A 19,422-nucleotide genomic window follows, 5' to 3' on the forward strand; every position below is an offset into this window, starting at 1 on the left:
CACAAAGTCTTGTCTCACGGGAGTGACAGTATCTCTCTGAAAAGATCAAATCTCGTCCCAGGCTAAAAAGTCTTGTCTCGTCCCAGGATTTTTTATTATAATAAAGAGACATCAACATGTTTCAGACTTTTGGTGTTTCTGGTTTGATTTCTAGATATAATGAGGAATTTGTCACTAAAGATCACAAGGCGATAACCATAGCAGAAGGATGCTTCTGTCCTAATGGAACTACACTGTTCAATTCCCAGACTGATACCTGTGTTTCATCATGTGGTAAATCTTTTTTTGTTATAGCACATTTTCTTAGTAATTCTTCTATTCTGAAATGTCTTTTGGGATTTGTGCTCATAGAAGAAAGATATAGTATCATGCAGTACATAATAATAATAATAATTATAAAAAGATCTCTTCCCATATACAATATCAATGTATCGAAGCCACAAAAAATATCAATATTCTGGAAATAACACAAAAGTGAGATACCCCACTTTAACAGTCCCTGCATTTCTGCTTGACATTGTGGCCTGTAACATTCCTTAGCAGTGTGCATTAACATATGCAACATGGTAAATTCTGTTGATTTAGAACTTCAAACAGGGAAAGGAGTTTAATGAGAATAGGCTTTTCAGCCAAATACAGCTAGTCAATTCGTATTATTATTATTTATTGACACCAAAATGTTATAGAGATGCAATTTGTAGGTCACAAGGTACCATTTACAACCAAACTATCAAGTAAGTAGCTCTCTATGGAGTAGAGATAGTTCATGCATAAAGTAGTGGTTGCACTTTTGAAATCTCTTCATCTCTCATATTCAATGCAACTCAAGATTTGTCTACTGCAATTTATCAAAATGTATGGAAGCCGGGATGAAATATTTGATTACTGAGTAGGATGCTGAGGGCACATTTATCTTAGAGAGAGGCACAGGGTTTTAAGATACTGAAAAAAACAAAAAGAAGCATTGCAAGGAGAGAAAGAGGTCAAATCTTAACACTAACATTTCTTCAGATTGCTCTTTAGTAATACTGCTAAAGGAGTTTATGTTAGACATTAACATCCTGTTTCTGTTTCAGATTGTGTTGGTCCTGAAGGTGAACCAAAACAGGTAATACAGAATATTTCGCTTGGGGCAAATATGTAAATACACCACTATTCGCACTAGATTCACCAAGTCCTTGTCCTGTGTGAACATTTTAGCCTAGGCTCAATGCTACTTTCCAAAAATTCAGTTACTGTATGTCAACACAGTATTTGGCTTTTTCTTTAGAGTGTGTGGAAAAGGATGGCAAATTAACTTCAGCATCTTGGGCACAGCAGACAACTGCCTAGTTAACCCACATAAATTGTTCATTTTATTAGCTTTCGTTTTCATTCTGTCTTCTTTCCTGTACTCCCCCATGCCTGCTTATGTCAGCTTCCATTTTAATTCTGGACTGATTGGTTTATTTCAAGCAAACAAGCTAAATCAGAGGCCTCACACTGAGATCCAGGATGGGTGTTGGTGTCAGCAGGTTTATTGGTAGTCAATCATTATTTTTAAAGGAACATACTTTTTTGTGGCAACGTAATTGATGTACTATTTACCACAGTGTACTCTTATCAGCTTCTTCTTTCGTTAACCAGTAGCCAATTAATATTCATATACAATGGGAGCCATTTGCCAACCAGATATCTTGGTCCTATATGCACCTGTAGCTGTTCATCATATAATATTTGCTTAATTAAAGTACTGAGACATACCAGTCTGCTACTATCTTTAAACATTTGTATAATGTTCTCAATAAAATATTGGAACTATTTGATGAGATAGAGTGAGAGCACTAGGATGTCATTAAGTTAAATAACATGTTTCATTAACAGCAAGCATGGGTTTTAAATTAGTAAATAGTTTAAAGTGTAGCCCTGTAGCCATTCACTACTACAATTTATATTTACAGACTCAGGAAGCTCATATGGGACAGTAATCCAATTGCCTTGTAAAAGATTTAAATTGTATTCAGTGTTGTTGTGTTTTGACCAAAGTTTTAAATGTATAGCAAGTATAATCACCATGGGATTTAATAATTACACATTTTTTATTTCATTTGAAAGATAATTTATTGAGGCCTACACTAAACCTTTACTTTTCATGAAGAATTAATTTTCATTGTATTCTCTTATTTCAGAGCCCTTGATAATATTTACACATTTCAGTTTACAATATCACATCTCAGTCTGCTGAAAGTTCTGTTCAAAAATTCTGTTTTCAGTTCTGCACAGGAATCTTTCTTATCTTTCCTGTTTTCTTGCAGCCTAATGAAACATGGCAAAGTAATTGCCATCAGTGTGTCTGTGACAAAGAATCCATGAGCATTCAATGCAAGCCTTTGCAATGCCCTTTGCTGCCAGTGCCATCTTGTAATAAGGATGGTCAAGTTCTCGTCACTGAGCCAATGGTGAATAATTCCTGCTGCAATGTGTCTAAATGTGGTGAGTTGCATATTACAATAGGGATCAAAATAGTTTTAAAAATTCTGTTTAAAATTCTCAAAAATACGTATTTTTACAGCTTTAATAAATAAACGGTTGCCCTGGAGCACTGTTTTTTATGTTTATTTTCCTCTCCACAGAATGCAATATAAACTTTTGCTCTCATGCTGTGAAAAGCTGTGAAGCTGGATACCAGCTGGTGGCCAGGACTCCCACTGATGGCTGCTGCCCTGTATATGACTGTGGTGAGATTGCAAGGCTTTCTCATTAGTACTTCAAAGCAGCAAGTGTGTCTCAGTCACTTCATTTAGATTCTGCTTCTCTTAGCATCTGACATCTGCAAAACATTGGAAATATATCAGCTTGCAATTTAAAATAGGCAACATTTAGTGCTCGTTGTTTACTAACATTCTTTATGTTTTGAAGTTACTGAGGAATGTATTTATCACAGCTGTTATATCTATATGTCACCGGATATTATTCTGCTTCTACAATATTTGGTATCACTTTATCTGTTTGTTATGAATGACAGAGTAAGATTTATCAGTTCTCATTAAGGCTATATAAATAAAGCAATAGGTAGAGTAATCACAGAGCTGCTAGAAGATTTAGGTTTGATATGGAAGCATAAAATGATGACAGATACAATAGTTTGGATGAATGCTCTTAGAGCAAAATTGTTCTTTTGAGTGGGAACACAGAGTAATAAGGAGGACAGAAAAGTAAATGGAATGAGGGATGAGACTTTTTTTAAAAGTTAGACCAGGGTCAAAACTGGGGAAACATTATTTTCTCGGGCACCAGTTATTGATATCAGTGGCACCCACTGTCTGTCATATGAGCCAAAAGCAATAAGATACATCACACCAATATTATAAAATCACAATGGGGTCATAACTTTTAGATTCTCAGTGGAAACACCTGTGATTGTTCAGTGCTAGAGCAAACAAATGAAAATAACGTATTATTTAAGCATAGTTTCTGATAGTGACATTAATTATTTTCGGTATTACAGATTCTTGTATTTTGGTTCTGGTGACTTCCATGGGTTGAACCTTGTCTGAGAATTTTATCTCAACAATTTTCATTGTTTCCCTGTACTGTATGCTTGACAGAAATAGCATTGTGTTATTATGTGGTAGGTAATTGTGTGCATCAGTCAGAGATTTAATGTCCTATAAAATAAGTAGAAGGGAAAGATCATCAGCGCTTATGATTTTTGTGTGGTTGTCCCACAAAATATAAATGCATAAATATTTATATACAGTATGTATAAAATATTTAAATATCTACTGAATTAGCTAGTGTAATAGTGCAACAGTTGTCTCTTTTACTATTTTACCTTTGGAGTCACGTGCAAATAAAGCCCATTTTTAGAAGCCTGAATTCCCTATGTTAGAGTGCATCATTTAACTGATGTCCCTAAAAGTATTTTTTTACAGAAAGGTGGCAATACATAAACATAAAACATAAATAACAAACTTTTATGGCATTTGACAAAATACATTAAAGGAAATTAATCTCATGTTTTATTTCCAGTGCCCAAGAAAGTCTGTATCTTCAACAACACTGAGTATCAGGTAATGATATTTTACTTTTCAAATACACATTTTAGGTATATGTAATGCCTTCTGCCATACATATATGTTTATATTTATAAAACAAAATGTTTAATATAATCAGATACACTTCCAAAACAGTTAACGAAATAGAATTCATAGTTTTATTCAAGTAAAGTTGTTCACTGACATTTTCCTTTTTTGACTCACATTTCCCTTTTCATTTAATTTAAGAACATTTTTCTGTATATATACTGTAGCTTGAATAGCTGAAGTTGATCTTTATCTGGAAGTGATCTTATTTTAAAATCTTCAGCTATTTAGACCTGCATTCCACTTTGAAGGACACAAGATGAGGGGACCTGTTGCAGAGATATCTGTGGTTGCATTAGAACTGTGCCAGTTTAATATCTTTGTCTTTGTTTTTCCTTCTTGACAGCCAGGAGCTACAGTACCTTCATCTATCTGTGAAGAATGCAAGTGCAGCTCAGAGATTGATGCAGACACCAAACTCTTCAAGATTGACTGTAATACAAAGAAGTGTGACAAGAACTGCCATGCTGTAAGTGAACCTCACATTCACAAGCAAGAAAGTCTGATTTTTAAAATATTCTTAACCTTAGATGGAACTTATTCAATTAAACGTTTAGTTAGAAGGGAATAAAACAAGTTTTGTAGACTTAAGACTCCTCTTTAATCAATAACTATTTAAGATGAGCTAACCCAGCAAATTAGTTAACCATTAGATAATTGAGTATGGCCACATATCTTCATGAAAGTGTGTTTTATTTCTGAAAAGGGCTTTTTTGTGAAATTTGTCCATCTCAAAAACAGGCATGTTACATTAAAAGGGCATCTTTAAACTGGTATGGCATGTGTGTGTGTGTGTGTGTGTTTGTGTGTGTGTGAGAGAGACTTTTCTGAAATTCTGGAGTAGACTGATGTTCTGCCCATGCTTTCTGCCCAAGCTTCCTTCAAACCTATGGAAAAATGTAATTTAAACAATAGGTGGATGAATAATTGTAATGTGCAGCTATACATTCCCACATCTGAAAGAATGTTTAGAAAACTGTTATAATGAAATAGTAAAAAGATAAAAAAAATAAATTATATTTATAATTTATGTAATAAGATTATGATCTGTGCCATAATTAAAATTATTGTCATTTTGGTTGCAGATAATCATCATTCCTTTCTTAGTTTGCAGTGTCCAGAAAAGCTAGTTATTTCTTTTGTTTCAGGCAGAAGTGACTCTTGTAATCACAGGGGTTTGGTAATTGCTCAAAAGTCACTTCAAAATAAGGTACCAAGGATTATAAATAATTATAAATAACAGTAAGATACAGTATGTGAATTTATAACTCCAGTTCATAACTCACTAATCTACCTTACAAGTAATTTTGGAGCCAGTTTTAAAATTTTTCTCTTATAAATTCCAAAGGTAAATTAAATTAGTATGGTCTACATACAGTAGTAGCAGTACGTAAACATCATTTATCTAAATGTTTTAAATCGAAATTAAAGACCTGCTGTTTTAGTGTAATATACCCTTGTTACATGGGCTGTTTAGGCTGCTTTTTAACATTGATTTTATAAGTGGAATTATTTTTGATGACTGTAGCCTGGTCTTTTCCATTCTTTTTTCGTGTGATGATAACTGGCTGCAGTGCTATTTTGATCAATATATCACCTTTGAAATTGATGTGTCATGGCCAATTATTAGACCCTTTTGGTATTCTAAAGAACAGTTGATGGTTGACTGTATAGTAATGCACTAAAGAGTACCTGAAGTGGGGTTTCGGGACTTTTTGACCTACTCTAAGGCAGATGGAATCTGGGGACAATAATTTGTCATTTCAGAAAGTAGTAAGAAGTCAAGTAAAATGACACCTTTTATTGGCTAACTAAAAAGATTACAATATGCAAGCTTTTGAGGCAACACAGTGTTGCAATGTTTCTGCTCATGCCTACTCTCATTCTATTATATGAATTTACTGCTGTGTGTAAATTGTGGGTGAAAATTGCTTGTAAAACCTTCCATTATCACTGTATTTTAGTCTGACTTTTCAGCTGACAAAATGTAACAATTATATTTTGTATCATTAGTATAATGTGTAATATGAGTTTTCCCCTTTTAAAAAACATCCAATCCTTTCCCAAATGACATAAATATATTAATATAAATTAACAAAATAACTACATAAATAAGTTTAACAATAAGGACTGCATTGAGAATTGGGAAACAATTCCTGTATTCAAGAATACAGACAAAGAGGAAAGAGAAAATTTAATTTTTGCAGTTTTACATAGCATAGCACTTGTTTAAGCCATTAAAGTAATTTTATGTAGCATTACTATTAAATTCTGATTTTTTTTCAGCACTAATTTGTTTCTCATTGATTATAGATTAAGATTCTTAAAGATTCTAACTAGTTGTATTTTATATACATAGACTAGCAAAATACCCACGCGTCGCAGCTGAGAAGTAGTGTGTTAAAGAAGTAATGAAAAAGAAAAGGAAACAATTTGAAAATAACGTAACATGATTGCCAATGTAATTGTTTTGTCACTGTTGTGACTGATGAGTGTTGCTGTCATATATATATATATATATATACACACACATATAAACATATATATACATATCTACATATACACACATACATATACATACACACACATATATATACACACAAATACTGTACATATATATATACATATACACACACACATATATATATATATATACACTCTTTGGGTGCGAGCAACTGTTGCTGGGGGTGCCAGAATCCATCAAGGAAGAAAAATGAAAAACATTATTTGTACAAAATCTTAATTTATTTATCCATTCCTAAACAATTAAATGGGCAGGCTATTTCATATCAGTGCAATACGCTGTTTGTTAAATCGGATGACTCTCGCTCTTACGTGCAAGTCTGCGTGGATATTATGAACTATAGGCATCACTGCATAAATTTTTCTTCACCATACAAATGTAAAGAGTAAATTCCAACCAAAGATATTTGTGTCGACTAAATAGAACTTGAAAACATATATTTTTTCGAATGTGATCGCGCAATTCAGATCGAGTTGACGCGCACCGACGCATCGAGCCCACGTGCTATTGTGGTTTCGCCTGCGTGCCTCAATAAGTCACCCTCCCCTCGCTCTTACTTTTTTACCATTCATCTAATGAATACACCGAGTATGGCTTTACCAAAACAATCATTGATGGCGAATAAAGTATCCATTATTAATAAAGCTTCAATTGGTGATCTGTCTTTCTGCGTTAACCGCATATTTTTTCATACATCTCAAACCAAGGGGATGCAAGGGTAAAATGAATCAGGAAGTGCGCGTACATACTCAGTGCACCCCCTCTCAGGAATCGAACCTCGGACGTCGGTGCTACAGGCGAAGCCTCTACCATTGCGCCACAGCATGTGGTTTGTCTATTTGAGAGTATGTAGATCGGGGTATATATATACATATACAGTATATATATACCCACGCTTCACAGCGGAGAAGTAGTGTGTTAAAGAAGTTATGAAAAAGAAAAGGGAACATTTTAAAAATAACGTAACATGATTGTCAATATACAGTAATTGTTTTGTGAATGTTATGAGTGTTGCTGTCATCAAGGATTTGATTATCATTATTTCTTTCAATCAGGTTCGTATTTGTAGGATGTAATGTGTTCAAGTTACATTCCGTGTTTGTCAATCGTTGTAAAGATAACAGGTTTCATTCATCGATTCGTTTCTTACTGCATCAATAAACAGCTTGTCTTCCTCTTAATCTGAGACATGACACACTGCATGCACGGGTTTTTTTTTACACTGTCTTCCTTTAGCGGGACATTGACTTTTTCCACCGTGTGCTTTGTTTCCACAGTAGCTGCACTTATGAATATGCTTGTATGTATCACACGCTTCATATTTTTTTGCTGCCTTCTCAATTGTGTAATTCGGTTTTTGTTCAGCACTCTTTGGAACTGTTGCTTTTTGTCTGTGCACTGCATCATTTCACGTGAGCTGCTCGGTGTACATGCATCGAAGGTTCCCAGCTGTGCTGGTGCCATCTCGTGCAATGTCCACGGCTATATTTAATGTTAGCTAAGACCCGGCACTTAAAAGTTTCTCTCGCAGTTTCGCCGAGTTTGTGCCAAAGACCACCCTGACCATCTTATCTTCCTCTGCATAAGCACAGTCCTTCACCCGTGAATATTTAGCGGCAGTGTTTCTATTGGATTGCCGCTGACGGACTGCCTTATATGGGCAGGCACTAAATTACGTGGGAGGCGTAACTCCGCCTCCCACGGGCATCAAGCAGAAGTCTATTATAGTATATGGAAGAAAAAATAGGTTCCAGTTATGACCATTATGCGTAGAATTTCAAAATGAAATCTGCCCAACTTTTGTAAGTAAGCTGTAAGGATTGAGCCTGCCAAATTTCAGCCTTCTACCTACACGGGAAGTTGGAGAATTAGTGATGAGTCAGTCAGTGAGTGAGTGAGTGAGTGAGTAAGTGAGTGAGTGAGTGAGTGAGGGCTTTGCCTTTTATTAGTATATATATATATATATATATATATATATATATATATACACACACACACATATAAACATATATATATACATATCTACACACACATATAAAGATATATATACATATACACATATACATATACATACATATGTACATATATACATATACATATATAAACACACACACACATACATTCACATATATATATATACATATCTACACACATATACACACACACATATATATATATATACTGTATATATATATACCGTTTGGGGTGCGAGCAGCTGTTGCTGGGCGTGCCAGAATCCATCGAGGAGGAAAAATGAAAAACAATATTTATACAAATTCTTAATTTATCTATGCACTCCTAAATAATTAAATGGGCAGGCTATTTCGTATCAGTGCAATACTCTGCTTGTTAAAACGGATGACTTCCACTCTTACGTGCACATAGTGCTGCGTGAGCATTATAAACTATTGTATCTGTTCAAGTTCTATTTAAATTTTAAATATAAGTAATTTTTATTTAGTTCACAGAAATATCTTTGGTAGGAATGTAAGTTAAATTTAGTCATCATTGCATACATTTTTCTTCACCATAGAAATGTAAAGACTAAATTCAACTTACATTCCTACCAAAGATATTTCTGTCGACTAAATAGAACCTACTTATATCCAAATAGAACTTGAAAAGATATATTTTTTCGAATCGGAGCGCGCATTTTAGATCGACTTAACGCGCACTACATCGAGCCCCGTACTATTGCGGTCTCGGCTGCCTGCTTCAATAAGTCACCGTCGCTTCGCTCTTACTTTTTTACCAGTCATTTAATCATGAGCCTCTCTACAGTTTTGTTTATTTTCAGGTTGTAATGTTCATTAACTTTACGTATCATCTGGTCGATTGGCGGACCGTGCACCTCACACCTAGGCCTTCAGTACTACTCCGTCTGAATCAACCCGCCCCTCAGAAACTAATTTATGGTTATAAAAACTATCTTAATATGCAGAAATACAGTATAAAGAGCTGCTGCATCGCAGATAGGTAATTCCTGTAGCCACAATAAATTCCTTTATTGAATAGACAAACCAGGGGTGAACAAGTTCCTTTCTACTGCAGCCACAGCCGCGACACACATAAAAAACATCAATAATAACTCAGAAACTTGCAATATTATTTAGGAAAATCGCAACATTTTACTCACCAAAAATGTGGATTATTTGTAAACAAAATCCATCCTCCTCTCTTTCCTCAAAAACAGTTCAATCACTCTGTCGTACAGATTATCCGTGTGCCTCAGTTCCATCAAAAAGTCCCTTTCTATCGCCATCGAAGGTAATGCTGAAAGTCGAACCTGCGGCTTCTATCCAATCAATGGGGCTGAATACGGTGACGTCGCCTTACACCTGCTAGAGGGCCATACTGACACCAACTCAAAATCTGATTGGTTGAAGCAACAGGTTAATCGACATTTATTCTGTGTTAGAGTGCAGGCACAACTGATTGTGAAGGCCTCTCTGCCTGGCAACAAATGATGGCTGAAATGTGATTGGTTAAATGCTTTAATACGAAAGTACATGCCTGGAAGCAGCACTATTTGGAATTATTTAATAAGTATTCATGGACAAAATATAATTAACATCAATTTGTGATTCAGATATTTTTACTTATGAATATGCTAAGCACAGTCCTTCACCCGCGAATATTTACCTTATATGGTCAGGCACTCAATTACATGGGAGGTGTGATGACGCAAGACGCAACTCCGCCTCTCACGGCCATCGAGCTGCAGTCTATTACAGTATATGGACGAAAAAATAGGTTCCAGTTATGAGCATTACACGTAGAATTTCGAAATAAAACCTGCCCAACTTTTGTAAGTAAGCTGTAAGGAATGAGTCTGCCAAATTTCAGCCTTCTACCTATATGAGAAGTTGGAGAATTAGTGATGAGTGAGTGAGTGAGTGAGTGAGTGAATGAGTGAGTCAGTCAGTCAGTCAGTCAGTCAGTCAGTCAGTGAGGGCTTTGCCTTTCATCAGTATAGATAAGCACTCATCTTAATCTTTACTGGTCAGATTTAGATTGATTTGGACTCTATACTAATAATAGTGAACACAAGATGGAGGCTAGGTCAGAATGAGACTCCATTCCATTATACATATCACTCCTAAATATACATACCCACACTCACAATTGTGCAAATTACGCTGTCATTCAATATTAGCTCTTCTATTTTTTCAGAAAAAAATGACATTGTACCAGTACATTATCATTTACTTTACAATCAGCATTGGTATATTGACATTCTGAATGTGCTGTATGCAGGAAAATGCCAATTGCTTATTTCATTTTTCATTTTTTTTTTATTTCAGGGTTTTACTTATCAGGATGTCGTAGGGCAGTGTTGTGGACGTTGTGTGCAGATTGCTTGTATTTTTCCAATGCCAAGCTCTGCTAACAATCCTGGAAGCACAAATGGCAAACCCAAAAACAATAATGACAATTCAAATGACAGTAACAACTACCCTAATGACAATAACAGCAATCCCAACAGTGAGAGCAGCAATCCAAATGGTGGCAACAAGGACAATCCGAATGGCAACACCAACCACCCTACCGGAAACAACAGCAATCCCAGCAGCAAGAACAGCACTAAAAATGATAATAAGCCTGATGACAATGACAACAATCATGATGGTAGACCTAAAGAAAACAACAATTCAAATGACAACAGTGGAAATCCCAAAGGTACCTTTGACAATCCAAAAAGCAACAACAATAGTGCAAATGGAAATGACAACCGTCCTACTGGAAACACCACCAGTCCCAAAAGTAAGAATACCACTAAAAATGATGACAGAAACACTGAAGGCAACAACATCAATCAGGAGACTAAATCAAAAGAAAATGATGACAACCCAAATGACAATAATGGAAATCACAAGGGTATCAATGACAGTCCAAATGGACACAATAACAATAGTAATCCAATTTACAATAATCCTAATAACAATAATGAAAAACCTGATGAAAATAATAAACATCCAACTGGCAATAACAGCAGGCCAATTGATACAGAAACCAGCAACAGTAGCATGCTCTATGTCCTCATGGTATGTTTCAGCAGCCTATTTATTTTCATTTTTCCCATTAATCTAAGCAATAATATATAGTAGATGGTCTTGTGTTTTTTTTAAAGATCATACTCTGGACATCTGTTCTTTATTTAATCTCCTTCTTCTTTCTGCTGTTCCTGTTATGGGTTGCCACAGTGGATCATATTCTTCCATACCTTTCTGTCCTCTGCATCTTGCTCTGTTTCACCCATCACCTGCATGTCCTCTCTCACCACATCCATAAACCTTCTCTTAGGTCTTCCTCTTTTTCTCTTGTCTGGCAGCTCTGTCCTTAGCATCCTTCAACCCAATATATTCAGCATCTCTCCTCTGGCATTGTCCAAACCAACGCAATCTCACTTCTCTGCCTTTACTTTCTTAAAAATATATGCATATTGCATACATGTAATTGTCATCTTTATGTAACATCCTCATAGTTACCCGACATGCTCACTTGTATTTTTACAGCCAGGACAGACAGTGACATTTCCTGGAGATAACTGTACCCATTATGAGTGCTACATGATTGATGGCCACTATGTTTCAATATCATCTAAAAAGTCTTGCCCTGAGTTCCATCCTGAGGATTGTCTGCCTGTAAGTAAATATAGTCTTTTTTTTCATTATTTCAAACTATATGTGAAATGTATAAAATGCATCACTGGCTTTTTATACTTACAGTATCTCATTTTTAAATAATAATGGGACATTTTCCTAATTTATGCTAGCAGTCACCAGCATGTAATGGTATATAGCAATAGTATACTTGAGTTTACTTGGGTTTACATGAAAGGTTACCATCAAATTTGCATACATGTACATATACAAATACTGTACATATACATGTTTTATGTAATAATGGTATATTTGTACATATACAAATATATATTTATAACATATAAATTATATATATATATATAGATATAGATATATATCTATCTATATACATATAAAAACACAGAACAGTACTAAATGCGTATTTGCGGATACTCTTTTTCAGGGAACCATTCGCTTAACCAGTGATGGCTGTTGTCAGACTTGTAAGTATTCATTTAAACACTTCTAAAAGTGTGTCAGCTAGTTCATCACCTCAGAAATTTTAACCTGACAAACATTTCTTCCAGAGAGGCTATGAGTAGATTCATTTTGTTACTATTTAATATGGTCAAATGTTGTCTTTGCTTTTTGTCTACAGGTGATGAAAAGCCAAAACAGTGTAAAGTGCACAAAAATACAACCTATATAACTCATGAAGGCTGTCAATCACTCAACCCGGTGGCTGTGTCATCTTGTGAAGGAGCCTGCAACACTTATTCTATGTAAGTGCTCTCAGTCTGCAAATATAAAGAAAGTTGTATTGACCTAAATATGGCTTCTTTGGTATATCATTTGAAACAATACAATGTAAACTGTAAAACTGTAAAAATAAATATACATTAATAGCTGAAGTTGTTCCTTATATTATCTGCAGTATAAACTGCCATTATTACATAAAACATGGCTATCTTTTTAATGTAAGTCAGCTTGTTCCTATAAACTTACTCAGTGCTCACACACTAAAACTTCTTTCACACTTATTGCAACAGTTAGAGTAACTTAAAACGTTCTGTAACACCCAGAAACATTTGTCATATATGCTTAAAAACTGGCAGGTCAAGTGAAACAGGAGTGAGAAATAATTTTAACAGGGCTACAATGATGGTCATAAATCCCTGGATTAGCAATACAAGTCAGTGTGTGTCATGATGTAAATTCATACAAAAGCACAAGAATTTTCACTTTTGGAAAAAAAAATACTTCCCTAGCTACACAGAGAATTTGCACATAATCCCCTGGAATAATTTCCTGTGACATCTTAAAAAATCTAATAATATTATCAAAAGACTGGGTGGAAAAGATAGGTGGACGATTAGAAAAGAAAGCCAGTGCCTACAACCTAGAGCAGTGAGGCTAATAGTAGACCCTAGAGGAGCCAGGGTGAATGAGTGGGAGTCAAAGTCCACAAGTAAACATTCGCTGCACCAACATCGAGTGCTTGTGATTACAGCAACTGCTAGTCAGCTGTAAGGCCCTGCTGGCAACAACACAGCCCGTCAGCTGGTTATTATCAATTTACAGATTGCAGAGTGGTAACTGCGTTCAAGAGTTATTAAAAAGCACACTGCTAAAAAGCAAGTGTTTCTTGTGTATTATGTATTACAATTGGTCTAACATAATACAGAGCGTAACGTAGATATTGTGATTAACCTGTTGTGGTTGAAGGGCATCCTGTTGTAGCTTCCAAAGAATAAGCACTCTCTATTAAATGATCTGGCATAAAACTCTTTAATACTCCATACTAAACACCAAGGGATACCAAAGAAGAGTAGATTCAGAGATATTGACTTTAATCTGTCTATTTAATTCAGCTCTGTACTCGATGCTTACCCAGCAAGTATGCACACTCTGGCCCCCTATTGGCAGACAATGGGCAGTGTGGGCTTGGGAAAACCTAAGTAAATGCAGCATTGTCCAAGGGGTCCTTTGGCTAACTTCCCCTAGTGGCCAGAGAAAAAATATTTATTGCTAGCAGTACAAGTTCAGTGTTCTGGTTTTTAACTGTAGAAATGTAAATAAAAATTTGAACGATTCAAAAAGTATCGTGTTTATAAAAAAAAAAAAGCTGGAATAGTACCAATAAATACAAATGTGTTTTGTAAGAATAAATAATTCAAAGCCATATTAGTATAAAGTTTTTTATTCCTTTTCTTATTAATAAATTGCAAATCTTCATAAATACACATCATTTAATGGTAGCACAGTGGTAGCACTGCTGCCTCACAGTAAGGAGATTGGGGTTTTCGTCCCGGATCCTCCTTACATGAGGTTTGCATGTTTTCCATGTTGGTTTTCTCCCACAGATAAAAATCTTGTAGTTTAGGTGGACTTATGATTTTTAATTGGCCCATATACTGTTTGTGCAAATGTGTGCACTCTTGTGATATGCTTGTACCCTGTCCAGGGGTTGTTCCTGCCTGCACTCATTGCTTGCTGGGATAGACTCCAGGTGTCCCATAACTCTACTCTGGATAATTGGGTATTGAAAAAGAATGGATGAGCTAGTAAGGTATGGAGTTTTTTCAGGTTCATGACCATATTTGGGCTCTCTGTTGGGTTGCCCTCACTGGGCCAGTGATTTGGGGCCAATGTTGCCCCAATATGCAATACTAATTGTGCCATTGTTGGCTGCCCACATAGGGCTAATATGTTTGTGTACACTATGTCCACACTGACCCAATGTCAGTTTGTTTGCTGGGTAAGTAATCCAATTTAGCAAACAATCAACTGAAATCACAAAGCTCTGATTAATCAATGATTAATATAATATAACATTTTCACACTTAAAGGAACAAGGCAGAAACTAACCAAGGACAAAGCACCAGTACATGACAGGTTCCAGTAATGCATACACATACATTCATATTCAAAAGAGAAAATTTAGAGTCACCAATTAATCTAACACCACATACACATGGCAACAATGCTCAAACCTCCAATAAGAAATGAACAAGCCTGGGATGTGTGAGACAGCTACATCACCTTGCTATTCTTCTCCAATTATCCTAACTAGTCAAAAAAAGGAAATAACTAACTTATGCTGCGGCATACCTGTGTACATAAAAGAAGTGACTTGAAAAAAGTTAAAAAAAGTACTATACATCATCATATACATTTGCATAAAAAACAAGTTTATATAAATTTTAAGTATCATCCAGTACTTCAGCAATCCTGCCGATGCATGGTTTACAGAGATATTTTTTTTAAGCACAGTACACTCTCTTACAGTCAGGATCCATTTCAAGCATGACTACTTCAGTTCACAAGAAACAACAAGACTTTGGTTTTTTAACTTAAGTTATGCAACGGCACATGACACTGAACTGCAGTAGTTTTTTTTATTCTTTTAGGAATATTGTTAGTACGTGCTTAACAATTAAAGCTTAACCATGTTTTTTAGGAAAATATTGTCTTTAAATATTATCGTTACTCTATGCCACCTTAAGGTAGAAAATTATTTTTGGAAAAGGAACATGGTACTTATAATGTTATCCAGACAAAACTGTCACTGCTGTGTATGTCTGAGTTCTGTAAATTCAACAAGCAGCACTGCACACAATGTGGAACCTAACCCTGGACTGGTTACCTGTCCGTTACAAATGTATATTCACATTAAATAGTTAAAGGTCAGGATTTCTTATCATCACTTATTGTAATAGAATCTTCCATTTACCTTGACTTTCACATATGCTCATTATTTTTGGTTTCCTATCCAATAAACCTTCATTGTATTGAAGACATATATTATCTAAGCCTGTAACGTTTCCCAGGATGGGCAGAAGCGACAGTAGCTAGCACTGCTGTTTAACAACTTCAATCTGCAGGAGTTTTCTCTAAGTCATCTTGATTTTAGCCAAACTCAAACCTTAATGTAAATTGATTTGTATTCATGAGGGTGTCCTGCAATGGGCAGGTACCCTTTCAAAGACTTGTTCATTCCTTGTGCCCATTGCTGCTAAGATAGGCTCCATCTTCTCATGAACCTATACTGGAAAGAATGGTTTCAAAAAACAGATGGACAGATGATCCTTTGCACTTCATCAAACTAAAGTCTTCATCTCCTGTAACGTTGCATATGCAGTTGTAAATTTCCTTTTATGAATTATTATTTTTTTATTTAGGTACTCATCAGAAGCTAATGCCATGGAGCACAAGTGCAGCTGCTGTCAAGAGTTGCAGACAAGCTTCAAGAACACCACCCTAAAGTGCTCCAATGGGACAATTTTCAGCTACTCCTACATCTACGTGGAAGAGTGTAGCTGCAGGGATACCAGATGTGAGGCAAAAGATCATTTCTGGTCTGGTGTCACAGCAAGCATAACTGAGGAGGAGAAAAAGAATGATAGGAAAACAGAGGGCCAGCAGAATAATAATCAGACAGACAAAGGAAAGTTGAAGGATAAAGATAGCACTGCTGTAACCAAGAAAGCAACACAAAATACCTAAGAATGAAAGCAGAAAAACAACTGATAAGAAACCACAAATACAATCCCAGAGAATGTAATACTGAGCTGTCTCAGTATTAAGTTGAAATTGGTATGTAGTAGTTATTTGTAAGATGTGGAAAACTATAAAAAATATATATGTGAAAGAAATTATATCAATAAAGTGTCTGCAGCTTTGAAATGTCTTGACTATTTGTTTAATACATGAAGGGTAAATCCCTTGGTTCATTGTCTCTGTTCTTATGTTACGTGGTTTATGTTAGTTATTACATGGCAGTGTTTCAGTAGACAATGGAACATAATGGAGAGAAAATGAAGATTCTAGGAAGAAAATGTAGCGTGGTTGTTATTATTTATTTCAAATTCTATATGCCTGATAAAGAAAAGAAAAGAAGTAATAATGACAATTTGGGGTCCAAGGTCCAAACCAGGAGAGTTAATTCTATGGATGACATTTAAACTTCAATGTTAAGCTTTGAAATTTCAGAAACACAAAGCAACTCAACTAATGTAGCACTGTGACAGTGTGGGTCAGCCCCATTTTACTGGGTCTTTCTGGGGAGCCTCTTGAACCAGCTACCATCGATAATGTACATGAGGGATGAGCCAATGGATAAGGACACTCACACAGAGCAAGGGGCAGGTGCAACAAAGTGCTTTTATTACAAACAACCATCAAAAACAACAGTGCTCAAAATAGTGCAGTGCTCAGTTCCATAAATAAATAATCCAATTAAACAAGTGAATTGCGAAGGTTAAAATCCAAAAGAATAAATCCATTAAAAGTGAGGTTAAAAATATAGGCAGGAAACTGTCCTTTAAAATGAAGTCCCCAGTGCTTCTCTTTCTCCGGCTTACGCTATTAGGATCCTATCAGGATCTTGTTGCCTGGAGAGATGTCAAACTAGCAGGTGCAAATAGCCTTTTATTCCATCCCATTTCCCTGCTGCCAGTCCCACGGCATTCCATGGGGAGCCACCAAGCCTTACTCCACTCACACTGCTGCCAATACCAGGCTCCTCTCAGCGTGAGCGCGTTGTACTCCCACGCTGTCAATTGCTGGATCCTACCGGCGAGAGCACAACCTGAGCACAATGGCTGCTCTCTCTGTAGCATCATTGAGGTGTCTGACTAGACCACCCACCTCTGCACGTGCATGCGGCACGTTAAGCCTGTTCCCCAATTAACTGTGGAGTGAAACGCACTCACGCATACCCACACCCAAATGGAGCCTGCATGTTCTTGGGGCATGATTATTCATTTAAAATGGGACACCAATTTCCCAGCCACTGACCTGCTATTCCACAAGCAGAAGCTGAACAGTACCATGAAAATTAAAATGTGCTGCCTAATGAAAATCAACATAAAGAGATGCATGCCTATCTGCTAAAATATATGTTTTTCCTTTAAATTAGCCCACTTTTGCTATGTCATAGTATCCCCTTCTAGATATGAAACCAACTCTTACTAGTCTACATCTATTATGTAAACAATGTACTATAAAATGCATGTGCGGTGAGGTTCATGGCTGGTGAGGCACTCCTTCAGAGTCAGATTTACAAATATATCAACCCAAAAAAGCAGCTTATTAACTGTTCAATTGGCAGCATGCACATTGACTACTGGTTATGTTTCTTATCTCATCAGCATTCTTTATACATGCATAGGTAAGGTACATTATTTGGCTAAATCTGCAATATTAGCAAGGTAAAGGATATCTAAACAACTCACCGGAGTATGAATATAAGGTAGATTTTGAAAATGAATCGAAATCTACAGTATATGGAAGTTAATGTCTAAATACAGGTCTTGTTACAATCTAGCTGTGATGTTTTGGATACATCGTAGAATTAATAAGGAATGATTTCATCTGTCAGTTCGTTCACATTCAAATCAATTAATTACAATTCCTGTCACTATTGAATTCTGTTATAGTAATAACCCATAGAACACAAATAATTTATTAATGTAAAAGTTGGATCATTGTCACAGAAAACAATTAAATGCAGAATGAATTGGGCAAACTAACCTTAAAATTTTTAGTGCTCACTAAAGGATCTCTTCTATGCTAAGCCTGAATGTTTAGTAATGGGTCCACTACTTTTCAGTTGCTACTGAATTGGTTACTTTTATACCAATTATACCTGAATCTTTATGATCACTATTGACTATTATCAGATATTGGAAATTTCACAGCCTGCCACTGATGACATCAGTGCCACTAATGTGCTAGAACTGAATAAAGTTTCCTAGTTGCTCACTTGTACCTGACTTGGAATCATGAAAATCACAACTCTGTAGCAGCCTAGGTATCTTTCTACCAGTTATGAAACACTTTTAGAGATTGACTCTTCCTTCCATTTGTGAGAGAAAAAATAGTCAGGTTTTAGTCATTTTTTGATGTTATAGGTGTAATTCCTTTTTATCAGTCTTCCTGTAAGAACTTAAAATAGATCAGAATAAGATCCAAATGCAACAAACATTTTTAACTGCCACAACTGCCCTTCCTCTATAATACAAGTATTATCTCAGAAGATGTCACTACTGATTGGAAAGCTGTTACTTCCAATGACATAGATTAACTGCAATCAGTGCTTGTTTCACACCAACCTGCCAGAAACCTAATATCCCCGAAGCTTCCATTTTCACTAATCTGAAGACCCATTGTGCAATTTTCAGTGAAC

At 35.8% G+C, this 19,422-nt stretch overlaps 1 protein-coding gene across 1 annotated transcript in view; it reads left to right on the forward strand.

Moving 5' to 3' along the window:
- LOC120525940 (mucin-5B-like) overlaps positions 1–16,749 on the forward strand; it is a 30,943-nt gene extending 14,194 nt beyond the window's left edge. Inside the window, exons 7-17 of the mRNA XM_039748700.1 lie at positions 155–273; positions 1,077–1,108; positions 2,295–2,472; positions 2,613–2,717; positions 4,012–4,052; positions 4,471–4,593; positions 10,953–11,693; positions 12,165–12,293; positions 12,697–12,736; positions 12,892–13,015; positions 16,415–16,749. Coding sequence (XP_039604634.1) covers positions 155–273; positions 1,077–1,108; positions 2,295–2,472; positions 2,613–2,717; positions 4,012–4,052; positions 4,471–4,593; positions 10,953–11,693; positions 12,165–12,293; positions 12,697–12,736; positions 12,892–13,015; positions 16,415–16,739 — 1,957 coding nt within the window. The 3' untranslated portion in view covers positions 16,740–16,749. The remainder of the gene's footprint in view (positions 1–154; positions 274–1,076; positions 1,109–2,294; positions 2,473–2,612; positions 2,718–4,011; positions 4,053–4,470; positions 4,594–10,952; positions 11,694–12,164; positions 12,294–12,696; positions 12,737–12,891; positions 13,016–16,414) is intronic.
- Positions 16,750–19,422: the final 2,673 nt, after the last annotated feature.

This window comes from Polypterus senegalus, chromosome 1 (assembly GCF_016835505.1).
Source record: "Polypterus senegalus isolate Bchr_013 chromosome 1, ASM1683550v1, whole genome shotgun sequence".
In the NCBI taxonomy this organism is placed as follows: domain Eukaryota; kingdom Metazoa; phylum Chordata; class Cladistia; order Polypteriformes; family Polypteridae; genus Polypterus; species Polypterus senegalus.